The 13,569-nt window shown below is 42.0% G+C and overlaps 1 protein-coding gene across 1 annotated transcript in view; it reads right to left on the minus strand.

Moving 5' to 3' along the window:
• The window catches only part of arhgap27 (Rho GTPase activating protein 27), a gene marked incomplete at its 5' end in the record, with an annotated part of 56,088 nt that extends 42,790 nt beyond the window's left edge, over positions 1-13,298 (minus strand). The window contains one exon of the mRNA XM_080746954.1: positions 13,191-13,298. Coding sequence (XP_080603080.1) covers positions 13,191-13,298 — 108 coding nt within the window. The remainder of the gene's footprint in view (positions 1-13,190) is intronic.
• Positions 13,299-13,569: the final 271 nt, after the last annotated feature.

The following is a 13,569-nucleotide window of genomic DNA, read 5'->3' on the forward strand; positions in this document are numbered from 1 at the left end:
TTCGGCCGATGATATCCTTTTCTTCCCACAACTAGACTAAGGACTAAAAGTTTTTTTGGCCGATGATATCCTTTTCTTCCCACAACTAGACTAAGGACTAAAAGTTTTTTTGGCCGATGATATCCTTTTCTTCCCACAACTAGACTAAGGATTTATATTTGTCTGTGTTAATGTTTACAACCACAATTATTCACGCGTGGCAAGATCGCGGTTCACTAGTTTTCAGTAGGCTATAGTGTAGGCTTAGAAGCCTTTTCATAAGTTAATTTAATGATTTCCTTTATCCTCATCTAATCTTGCGCTAATGCACGCAACTGTTTTGCCATGTTTGCCATCTATGGTGTAGGCTTTTCAGAAGTTAATTTAATGTTCTCCATTTAACGGTTTCCTTTATCGTCATCTTGCGCTAATTCCGCTAATGCAACTGTTTTCACCAGGTTTTAAGGTCTTATTTTAGTTGTTTCTCATAAGCTCGCAACCCTCCTTGCCCATCGGCCCCCACCTTTGCGCTGAGGTCCCCCTGGGAAATACTCGGTGCATGCTGTAGTCCTGCGGTGAGGGCCACGCCCACACATACCTCCTGCCACTCACACCACACTGTGATGATGATGATGTGAACTCTGTGCAGGGTTCACCGCTGTATGGGTCACACCGGCTGGATTTCTATCCCACTGGGTACTAAAACCCTTTACTGTCAATGTCATAGACAGATAGATAGATAGATAGATAGATAGATAGATAGATAGATAGATAGATAGATAGATAGATAGATAGATAGATAGATAGATAGATAGATAGATAGATAGATACCTTTATTATCCCAAGGGGGAAATTCAGTTGTCCAGTTGTAGGCAGCACAGCAGTATACAGTTATTTACAAAGTTACAGAGAAGTAGGAAAAGATAGATAAGAGTAAAAAACAAGAGCAGTACAGTACCAAAAAAGAGAAGGTGCATCAATAGAGGGGGCGAATTAAATATAAGTATATATACATAAAGTGTCTTACAAAAAAGAGACCAAAGCAGTCAATGCTAGTTAGTGCAACAAGTATCTCACTGACATTGTTAAACAAGACAAATACTCAGGAACTACCAACACAACCTAATAGTGCAATGTCGAAAAACAGTGTGAAAAAAACAACAGAAACAGCTCAGAGCAGAAGAAACTAGGCAGCGTGTCACCGCAAGACGCACATGAGCACTCTCCCCCATAACTCTGAGAGTCTACACATTTATGTAAGGGTCCATTTGGTTCCATTTGTACACACTCAAGACTAGAGTTATGGACCTGTAAGGCAGGGGTTTTCAAAGTGGGTGACGTATCCAAGTTTCAAATGTGTACGTCTTTTGGTAAAGCAAAGCCCTGCTTCATCATACAAGACTGTCGCACAAAACTAGTGAAAACAGCCGATCTAGTGTGCTTGTAGATCTGCTGTTTTCACTAGTTTAGTACATTTTATAGATGATACATACAAAACAAACGGTTTTGGACATATAAGGTTTCCACCCAACAACGACGATATGCTATAAATATAAGGTACTGGGAGTGAAATTTATAATGTAGGGGTGCCTCGGATTAAAAAGATATTTATGGGGTGCCCTGAGATAAAAAGGTTTGGGAACCCCTGCTGTAAGGGTCCCTCAGCTGAGGGGTCCCTGCTAAAATAACTACAACTGCAAAAATTCACAAAATGGTCACTTAAACAAGTGGTATTATAATTAGATTCTGCACACTTGTATTCTCCCCATCTTGACAGAATGGTATATTAGCCTTATTCAGGGCCCGCCCACTCAGCATCCCCCGGGTGCTGAAGTCACATTTTGAAGGGGAAAATCCTACTATAGCCCATAGAGTTAACACAGAAATCGCAAATTTAATGCAATTTCCGAATAGCAAAGTATAAAATACGGCTAGCATGATCAAGAACACAAGATAGTAAAAGGCACAAAGCATTATAATTTACTTTTATTTATAAAAAATAAAATGTACTTCTTAAAATAAAGGTATCATTCCTGTCGCTAAGGTATGGCAACATGACTGGTGTCTTGCACGCGCGCAAAGGCGCACGTGCAAGACACCAGTCATGTTGCCATACCTTAGCTTTTTCTGAACTGACACCACTGACAGACAGCACAGTGCTCTATGGCCTACTGTGGCTAAAGCTCCCATCCTCCCCCATCCTCTATATTTACCCTCTTGTCATGCATGTGCTACATCTGTACACACACACTGCTACAGTCTGTATACACACTGCTATACATCTGTACAGACAGTACTACAGTCTATATACACACCTCTATACAGCACTGGGCTTCTCTCACTTTTGGTTTTTAGTGCCAGAGGCTCACAGAGGTGTGACCATTGCATTAGGAGTACTTATGAGCACTTATAACTGTGATAATAAGTCCTTAAGTCATTATAAAGTGCTTTAAGCATTATGAGTGTGTTCATAACAATAATTATACAGTGTTTTAAGCAGATTATAATGCATTATAACTTAAGTGTATGTCTATAACACAGTATAGACAAGGGATGCATAAGCCATATCGACATCATACTTCTATAACATTTTGCAAAATAGCTAAAATAGCTGATGTACAAGCTCACAATGAATCGCAACCACAATGCATGAATAAAAAAAGAAAAACAAGAAATGAGCTGTGCTATTAAGAGTTACTTTCATCAAGCGTCCGGCTAGCCACAGCACGTCCTCCTGTGAAGCTTGGCCAATGGGACGCTGGGCGTACAACACACTTTGAGCCGTTTGTGCTCAAAGATGTAGGCCAGATGTAGGCCACGCTTCAGTTTACTTAGTCCACGTATATTTTTGAATACATTTTTCACATCGGTAATTTGTGTGAAAATAGCAGAAAAGGTGCATTCATGTTGTGTAAAATTGGTTCGTAACCCACTAATGGGTCCCAACCCACTGTTTGGGAAACAGTGCTTTAGAATAGATAACAAGTGGACATTTCGGCCTCAAATTGGGTCATCAAAATCACTAGTGGTTCGTCCTTAAAATAACTAGTGCATGAAATGAAAAATGACAGCTGAATTCAGGATAACTAGTTATTGGACCAAAGTGACAGACAGACAGACAGACAGACAGACAGACAGACAGACAGACAGACAGACAGAGCGTCCACCAGTGGCGTCAGTTCAGAAAAAGCTAAGGTATGGCAACATGACTGGTGTCTTGCACGCGCGCCTTCGCGCACGTGAAAGACACCAGTCATGTTGCCATACCTTAGCAACAGGCATGATATGTGTATTTTAAGAAGTACATATAATATATAATTATATATACCTATAATATAATTATAATAATTGTTAAAGTGACCATTATTTTTGTTACATTTTGCATTAAGTAGTTATTTTACTGTAATTTACCAACATAATAACCAGAACAGATAGACAAAGAGACATTCATGGATTCACATTTAGAACTAACTTTTATCTTCCCCCCTGGACCCAGGGTATGGCAGCTGCATAGTGCATACCCCTGCCATACCCAAGTGATGCCCCTGGCGTCCACTGTTACAGGGCTAAAAATGCAGAGCAGAAATCCCTGTCCAGGGAGAGACAGAGAGGAGCTCATATGGTGAGAAGAGAACCTAATCTGTCCAATACCCATCCAATGTCACTGCACTGCTGTGCATGATGGGTGATGGGCCCTCTCCCTCATTGGCTGATCGTTCTATGAGCCTCTCTCTCATTGGTTGATCGTTCTATGGGCCTCTCTCTCATTGGTTGATCGTTCAATGTCAAAAAGTTTTTTTTTTTCACGCCAGCATGCTTTATCATTGATCACATTAACCCATTATGACCTGATTCTACAAAATAAAGCCAAGCAGTTTTCTGAAAATAAACGTATGTTGCTATATCAGTGGTTCTCAAACATTTTCATCAAATACAAAGGTAAAAAAATCACCCCAAAATATCGAAGTCAAGGACATGGACATGTATTTGGTGCGGCTATTTTGTTCCAGGTACCCCCCCCCCCCCCCCCCCCCCCCCCCCCCAGAGGCAAAGAGTTGAGTTGAAAATGTTCGCTTAAAAGCATATAAGATTTGCACAAAAATGTTGACGAGAATATAGAAAATAGAATATAGAATATCTAGAAGCGCACAGTGCAGAACTAAGTGACATGTTATGAGCTTGTAGATCTGCTATTTTTGAATGGCAAAGGTGATCAATAGACATGCAGCAGCCAGACATCTGACCTCTAAACAGATAGTCTATGAACATGAACACACACACACGCACACGCACACGCACACACACACACACACACACACACACACACACACACACACACACACACACACACAGTGATAAAGAGGAAATGAGTGAGTTGCATCATGGGTCATGAGACATGGAGGGGGTGGAAAAGCCCCTCGTGGAAAAGACAATTACACACGCACGCACGCACGCACGCACGCACGCACAGGTTTAAAATAAACACACACACACGCTGCATGTTGTGTCATCAGTGGAAACCTGTGTCTTGTTGTGAGACAAATATGAAACTGTAAACAAACACTGTCTCCTCTCCACTGTCCTGATGAATTGAATACACAGACAGACAGGACCACAATAGAAAGGATTAAAGCCCCTATAGGGCTTTTTGTCTTATACTTTCTTGTATAATCCTACCACTGTACTATTGTCAAACTGTTGATGTGTTCAATCAAATCATGTCATCCAAACTATAACACCAAGTCAGTGATTTCTAAAACTCCCAACATCATCCATACTCATTTCAAGGACCCCCAGTTTGATATGCAACAGAGACAGGGACCCACATTTGATTTAAAAAATAAAAGTCATTATCATGAATAAAGTTGGTCTGTGGCAGAGGGCAGAGGCTCTGCCACAACAGTGCCCTCATAGTTCATACCCGCTGCAAACACCGCTAAGATTAGGATCACACAGAGGGCAATGCGTGGCAGAGACAGAGGGCACCATGGGGTGGCAGCGTGGCACAGTGGTAAAGTACCATGCTCACCACCGCTGGGTGGGGAGGGTGTGTGGGCAGGAGTTAACTGACAACTTAGTTCTGTTACAACAAGGGTTCATATTTTAGATCGTCATTAGAAAAAAGAAAAGATGAGTGTTAAAATGTTTTCATTTTACTGCTTTCTATCGTTTTAGTGATTTTAACGGTTTTGATTTGCATGCATGTCCCCATGTTGGGGACATGCATGCAAGTGGCTAAATATGTATTGTTTAGACACAATAAGCCCATTCCCAAGATGCACCACAATCTTTCATGGGCAGATGTGACTTATGGGGGCTGGTGTAAATAATACTAACAAAGACATTGCCGGCTTATTGTGTCTAAAAATACATATTTAGCCACGTGTACGCATTGCCCCCACCCACTGTAAGCAGTACATGAAAACATTTTAACACTTGTCTTTTTTTTTCTCTAAATAAAATCTAAAATATGAACCCTTGACAAACAAAGTTGTCCTTTAAGGACTGAAATGACAATAATTGAGTAGCCTACTCTACATTAAAACAGTGTCTTTCCATATTCAGGGTGTGTAATGAATGAATCCCTCTGGCTGCGCGCCACACGCACATCTGAGCCCAGGGGCATCACACCAAATTCTGGGCCCTGGGTACAAGGATTCACTGCGGGCCCCCCCCATGAATGTTAACTATTGAAAAATAGCAGATATACAAGCTCACAGCGCGGCACCGAGTGCCGCGCTGCGAGCTTGTATAACTGCTATTTTTGAAAAATCGTGAAAATGTGTGCAAGAAACCTATGTGAAGGACCCCAAAGAAGATATGTATTTGGCCACGGACCCCGATCTCAAAATATTTAGTTCCAGGGACCCCCAGAAGCAAAATTTTAGTTAGAAATGTTCGCTTAAAAAATACCTATATTCAAAGATTTTCACACATTTTCACAACTTTTCAAAAATAGCAGATATACAAGCTCGCAGCGCGGCACTCGGTGCCGCGCTGTGAGCTTGTATATCTGCTATTTTTCAATAGATAAAGTTATTATAGGGCCCCTCCACCTTGGGCCCCAGTAACTCAGTCCCACTTCCCTACCCCTTGTGACGCCCCTGTCTGAGCCTGGTTGCCAGGTTGGGAGTTTTGCCCACAGCGCTGCTACTGTGCACTACAGCGTTGCCAGTCGAGTTTAGTTAGTTAGTTTTAATTAAGCAGCATAACCAGGTCTACGACAAGACAACAAGCCCGAAAGAAGTGACAAATACACATTATTTTGAAGGTTCTTGTCATGAAAATGCTTGAGGGCCACTGGCTTAAACAACATTAGGAAGCAAGCACAAACAAGCAGCGACGTGCAAACCCGCAACTACCAATATTTACAAGTGACTTCACAGCAAAACAAGCCCAAAGTCACTTATAATAAGAAGACTTACAATTTAGACTTAAACGCAAAGTATTACATGAAAATGTATAGAAATAGTAATCTAGGATCATAGGTACAACAAGAAACTATCATCAGACTAAACAGTATAATATCAAAAAAGAAATAATCTGTACTTTGAAACGTATACAAACTATAGCAGGGGTCTTCAACAGGGGGTCCGGGACCCCTAGGGGGTCCTCAGAGTTGCTACAGGGGGTCCTCCAAATCTATGTGTTATAGAAGCTATTTTTCTCCTTTTCTATATTAACCATTTGAGCCCTAGCGACTAGCGTCCATATTCTGAGAACTTTAGCCAAAAATAGCCGATCTACAAGCTCACAACACCTCGCAGCGCGAGGCGTTGTGAGCTTGTAGATCGGCTATTTTCGGGCAAAGAGGTTTGGTGTAGAGGGGGAAAAGAGCAGACTAAGTACAGAGTGAAAGGTCAAGTTTATTAAGTATTGACGGTTCAAGTGGTTAAATATCTGAAAAAAACACACATTTAGATTAACCCAAAATACACTGATGATTGTGCTGTCAAACGATGAAACTAAACTATATGGAATCTATGGGTTGTGGGGGTCCCTGCTTCATCTCCCGCTCTCCACTAAGGGGTCCTTGGCCTGAAAACGTTGAGGACCCCTGAAGGCCTGAACAATAGGATGCCAGGCCTACAAATACATGAACCTTGCATCTGTCTGCATAACATGCTGTCTAAATGACATTTTAACCTTTTGCATTAAAGCCTGCAAGGTGGTCAAGGCAGTGGCGAGTGCTGTGGGATGAGGTCTGAACAGCTGAGTCTCAACTGAAACAAGACGTCTGGGCTTTTTTTTTGTGTGTGTGTGTATCCTTTTAGTTGACCTTGTACCAGTGAACTAACTGTACCGTCATGAAACTGTATCTTTTCCTATGCAAACTGACAACAGAGTCTTCAATGAATCAATCAAGCTAGGGAGTGAGTCTGCAGTTCATTCCACCAGGGACGCTCTGGGCCGCTGATTCAGCCCGGGGAAAGGAGTTGGAGAGGCCCTCGCTGCGCGCGGCCATCGGCCAGATTATTCCGCCTTCCGGACGCGCCACAAGGCCCCAAATACTAACCGATGAACGGTTATTGTGATTTTAGGTCTCATTGTTTTTCTGGTATAAAGAGAGTCTAATGATGTTGTATGTAGACCATTCTGGAGTAGTCAAGGAAGCTAGGGAGTAGTGGACCGGTATTCAGATGATAGACAAACCAGTGCATGTGATGGCTCTGTGGGCTGCTGCTACTCAAAGATTGTCCATTTCAGATCATGAGAGATAAGCCAGTGGGGCCACATGAGTTATATTTTACTTTGTGGGCCGGCCAGGGAATGGACCGGCCGTTCCGGAGTTCTCTCGCTTTTCCCAATGGCCAGCACGTCCCTGCATTCCACAGTTTGGGGGCCGGACAGGAGAAGAGAGAAGAGATGTTTCACTCCCCCTCCAGTGAAACCTAACAGTCATATTAGCACAGGACCCTTCCAACGAGGCTCTCTCTCTCTCCCTCTCCCTCTCTCTCTCTCTCTCCCTCTCAATTCAGTTCAAATATGCTTTATTGGCATGACACGCATTCTTACACTGCCAAAGCATTACATACAGAATGATATAATATAAATAATACATATTCAGAATCAGAACAAACAATATAAAGACAAAGAAACAATAAGCTAAATTACATTAGTCTATTCATTGTGTTCAACACTCATAGTGTTCAACCATTGTCCCTCATGTTGTGGCAGGCTGCTACATGTTTTGCTGCCAACCTTGAACATTGGGCTTTCTCACCTAGTAAACAGGGGATTGCCTTGATAGAGTCAAACTGTATCTTTGTTAGGCCAGTATTCTTCTCTTATGTGTTTGTATTTGCACATGCAGTCAAGAAGTGGAGCTATGCCTCCACCACTCCTTGACCACAGTGAGAACACAGTCTGTCCTCTATGACAGGGCTTTTCAAAGTGGGTGACGGGGCACCCTGGGGTGCCGCGGCGGCAGTCCAGGGGTGCCGTGAGATAATTTGATAATATTTGGAATTTATTTGGACACTTGAAAAAATATTTAGTATCATTTTAAACTTGAAGTAGGGCTACCAAGTTATTTTCAGTAAGTTCTAACCAAAATGGCTATTATCTCAACGTTTTCCTCGCAACATAATCACTAAAATATACGTATTTTGGTAAAGCAGCCCTGCTTCATCTTACAAGACTGTCGCACAAAACTAGTGAAAACAGCCGATCTACAAGCACACAACGCCTCGCGCTGCGAGGCATTGTGTGCTTGTAGATCTGCTGTTTTCACTAGTTTAGTACATTTTATAGATGACAAATACAAAACGAACGGTTTTGGACATACAAGGTTTCCACCCGACAACGATGATATGCTATAAATATAAGGTGCTGGGAGTGAAAGTTATAATGTAGGGGTGCCTCGGATTAAAAAAATATTCATGGGGTGCCCTGAGACAAAAAGGTTTGGGATTCGGGAACCCCTGCTCTATGGGCAGACAGGTTTGTGGATCTCTCTCATACTGTATGAGTGCAGTCTCTCTCTCTCTCTCTGGTGAGTCCAGTCTCCATGCATCCTGGCTACCTTGGCTAACCTCAAAGTCACGCAGTTTCCCTTAATGAGCAGCATGCTGCCTTACTGTTATCTAATCACTGCTTCTCATCCTCACTACACTGTACTGTACTGCAGTGTTTCTCAACCACTGTGCCTGGGGACCTTTGGTGTGCCCCTGAGAAGGGTCAAGTGTGCCCCTTGAAACTGCCTGAAAGCTAGTATTGTATTTATCATTTTAAAAAGGATTTAGTGAAAATCACTAAATCATAGTGAAAACAGCCGATCTACAAGCACACAACGTGTGCTTGTAGATCGGCTGTTTTCACTACTGCTGTGCGACAGCCTTGCATGATGAAGCAGGGCTTTACTTTGCCAAGAAACATACACATTTGAAACTTGGAGATACAAGGTTTCTTCCCAACAGTGAGGATATTTACACCCCCGTATTATGTTGGTGTGACCATGGATTCTTGGGACATGAAAAGTGTGGCCATGCAGAAAAAAGGTTGAGAAACACTGCTGTACTGTACTGTATGGTTTCACTGGTTCCCTGTTTCAAGGTCAAGGACCCCCATATTGACATGTGGGCCTGTGGAACCCCCCTATCTGAAAAGCTTTTGTGCCAGAGAGGGACCCCTAGAAGAATTGTTTTAAACACATTCAAAATGTCTTATTACTTAATTCAACATTAAAAACGTTTTTGAATAGACAACATATAAACAGATAAAGTGGTTGAAATGACAGTGATGTTACATTCACTGCTTTTGCTGTGAGTCCATGGGACCCCCAAGAGGACCCCTGGGGGTCCCCAGACCCCACATCCAATGCTGTGTAGGAAACTGACTCAACAGAATGGTTACGTAAATAAAAACATGCTTCCATTTCAGTGGTTTCCTCTGTCATCACTACAGCTGGCGTGATGTCATCTTACAGAACAATGCTTATTGTTTATGGAAAATCATCTCCTTCTTTATGAACCAACACTGATTTCCAAACAGCACTGCTGTGTAAGGCTGCTTTCATACAGTAGGCCTACACAGCACTATGACAACACAGATATCAATATCTAGATCTTTGGTGGCTTAATAGCAGTCTGTGTGATTGAGTATTTGGGAGTTCTTACCGCTAATACATTGAGAAAATAAATAAACATGCATTGGTTAAAGCAATGCTATGCAACTTTCCTCTTCTACCTGAGATTTGAACCTGTTTTCCTGTTTCCTTTTATCATTGAGGCATTGAGCTAATAGAGCCTGCATGCTTGCTCAGGGGAGAAACTGAATCTTGACCATCAGGTCAGATCATGTGTCTATAGGTGAGACATGACCTTTACATGATCTAAATCAGTGTGTCTCCAACTTTCTTCTGCATGGGCACACTTTTCATGTCCCAAGAATCCATGGGCACACCAACATAATACTGGGGTGTAAATATCCTCACTGTCGGGAAGAAACCTTGTATCTTTTCAAATTTGTTTCAAACTTGTGCGTTTCTTGGCAAAGTAAAGCCCTGCTTCATCACACAAGGCTGTCGCACAACAGTAGCAAAAACAGCAGATCTACAAGGTGCGAGGCGTTGTGTGCTTGTAGATTGGCTGTTTTCACTAGTTTAAATCATTTTTAAAATGATAAATACAATACTGGCTTTCAAGCAGTTTCAAGGGGCACACTTGACCCTTCTCAGGGGCACACCAAAGGCCCCCAGGCACCAGGTTTAGATTCTAAATGTCTCAACAGAAGAGCAGGGAAACAAAATACAACCACCCCAGTTGTATACGTTATATAGTACCAGTAAGACTCCCTAATCGGGAGATAAGCGACCGTAGTATTAACATACAGTACTCTACCATACAGATTGGATAACATTACATCCTACTGATAGACGACCGAATGTCTGTCTGATATACCTGACATCACTGAACAGTATCCAAATTTGGAGATGACTGACATCGCCGAAACCGTCGCCTGTACTGTGCATGCATCGCCACCTTACTTCTGAGACTCCTACAATAGCTGTGCACAGTCACTCCATAACCCACACTCTGCACATCATTCAGAGCACATTATGTTGGAACGGGCACGGACTCGTTTTATTAACTTAAAAGAAAGGTTATATAGTGCTGCTTTAAATGAACATACCAACTAAGCATATGCAATGAAATTAATTTACAAGTAAACTATAGACTTTGTTCTTCTATAGCTGCTTCTCCATAAAAGCCATTTTCTGACAGCAACTTCTCTCTTGTTGATTCTGTCAGATAACTTGCATCATCATATTGTACACATATAGAACAGTACAGTACAGTACAGTACAGTACAGTACAGTACAGTACAGTACAGTACAGTATGTGAAAGAACAGTTGTGTCAGCTAGGCCAGGCCATCCGTTTTTAGCAAGACAGGGGAGGAGAGAAAAGAAAGAGAGAAACAAGACTAGGGCAGAAGTGAGGAGTCTACATGAACCTGAGCGCTACGGAACAGGAAGGCAGCCATCACCAAAACAAGAGCCGTTCAAAACAACCTTAAAATGTTACACTACACCGAGGGGAAACACACCCACGGTGCGTCGGTGAACCTTTATAAACACCACATTGTGGCACCTAGAAAAAGCACACGCACACTTTTATCACCTGGCTTTTTTGCTGTAACCCATTTAAACCTGGAAAAAGCATCTGTGTCACTTTATAACCACCATTATTTTATACTTTTGCTGTTCAAAAATAGCAGATATACAAGCTCACAGCGCGGCACCGAGTGCCACGCTGCGAGCTTGTAGATCTGCTATTTTTTGAATACTGTATATATACATTTCTTTCTCTGGGGGGTCCCTGGAACAAAATATTTTAAGATGGGGGTCCGCGGTCAAATAGATATAATTCTTGGGGTCCTTGACATGAAATGGTTTGAGCACCACTACTATAAAAACATACGTTTTTTTTCAGAAAACCATTAGGATTTAGAAGTCATTTTTAGAACAGGCCTCAGGTCTTAAATGATAAAAAAGAAAGATAATGGCCTCTACAAGTAGATCAGTATTTTTGACAATAATACTGTGGGGAAAACGGTGAAAATGTTCCATCTATAGCCTAGTAATGACCAACACCTGAAACAGACACACCACCAGGTTGAAAGAGCTGCTCTCTGTCAGGTAGAAACCTCATATGTCCAAAACAACTGGTGCTTTTCACCATTCAAATTCCAAAGTGTCAAAAATAGCAGATCTACAAGCTTCCAACTTGCAGATGTGCTACTTTCAATACTTTTGTGTGACGTTGTAGTATGATCAAAGTAGGTCGTTTGTTTACAAAAACCCACTAAAAGATCAAATACAGATTAGAGGTTTCTTGTCCCCACTCTGACACAGCGACGTACGGTACGTTAAAAACACTGGTGTAAAGTAACTGAGTAGATTTACTTAAGTACTGTAACTTAAGTACACTTTTGAGGTATTTGTACTTTACTCGAGCATTTCCAATTTCCGATACTTTTACTTCTACCTCCCCACTACATCATAGATCCAGATATTGTACTTTTGACTCCTCTACATTTATTTGCAGTTACTTTGCAGATTTAATAATTATGGTATTATTAAACATACATTAATCCACTTTAGCCCTATTTTATACTTTGACTATTTGAAAATAGCCAATCTACAAGCTGACAAGTTGTGAGCTTGTAGATCTGCTATTTTCAAACATTTCATACTTTTTACTTTTGGTACTTTAAGTACATTTTGACGCCAAAAGTTTCACACTTTTACTCAAGTACATTTTGAATTTCTGACTTTGAACTCGTAAGAGACGTTTCTATATCACAGCATTGACACTTTTACTTGGAGTAAAGAATTTGAGTGTTGTAACTACACTATGCTTAAGCCATCAAAAGCTGGCATTATTTGATACTTTGGCTATTGAAAAATAGCAGATATACAAGCTCACAGCGCGGCACCGAGTGCCACGCTGCGAGCTTGTATATCTGCTATTTTTTGAAAAGTTGTGAAAATGTGTGCTAATCTTTGAATAATATGCATCTTTACTTGGAGTAAAGAATTTGAGTTTTGTAACTACACTATGCTTGTATATCTGCTATTTTTCAATAGCTAAAGTATCAAATAATGCCAGCTTTTGATGGCTTAAGTATAGTGTAATTACAAAACTCAACTTCTTTACTCCTATAGCACACACCGCTGGTTTAAAAAGCGACCGTGCACCTCCTTACCTGCCTCTCCATAAGCGTGGGCAGCGACATGGGGCCCCCCTGGCCCCCCCTGGAGGGGCCCCGGTACGACGCGGCGCTGCTGTGGCCCCGGGCGTACATATCCACCATGGTTATTAAGTTACTCCCATGGGCCGGGGGTCCATGAGCAGCAAGACACACACTCCACAACGACAGCAGCAGAGAATATGTGGAGCAATCAATGCTAGCGCGACCACAGCTACTGTTACTACTGCTACTGCTGCTGCTGTTCGTCTCAATGACCAACGCACCCAACGCACCGCACTGAAATGACTGAGGGATGAGTAGACACTCCTGAACACACCCACCGCTCTCTCTCTCTCTCACACACACACGCACGCACGCATGTGCGTGCACACAC

This window comes from Nannobrachium achirus, assembly GCF_963921795.1.
Source record: "Nannobrachium achirus genome assembly, chromosome: 18".
Taxonomy (NCBI): Eukaryota; Metazoa; Chordata; class Actinopteri; order Myctophiformes; family Myctophidae; genus Nannobrachium; species Nannobrachium achirus.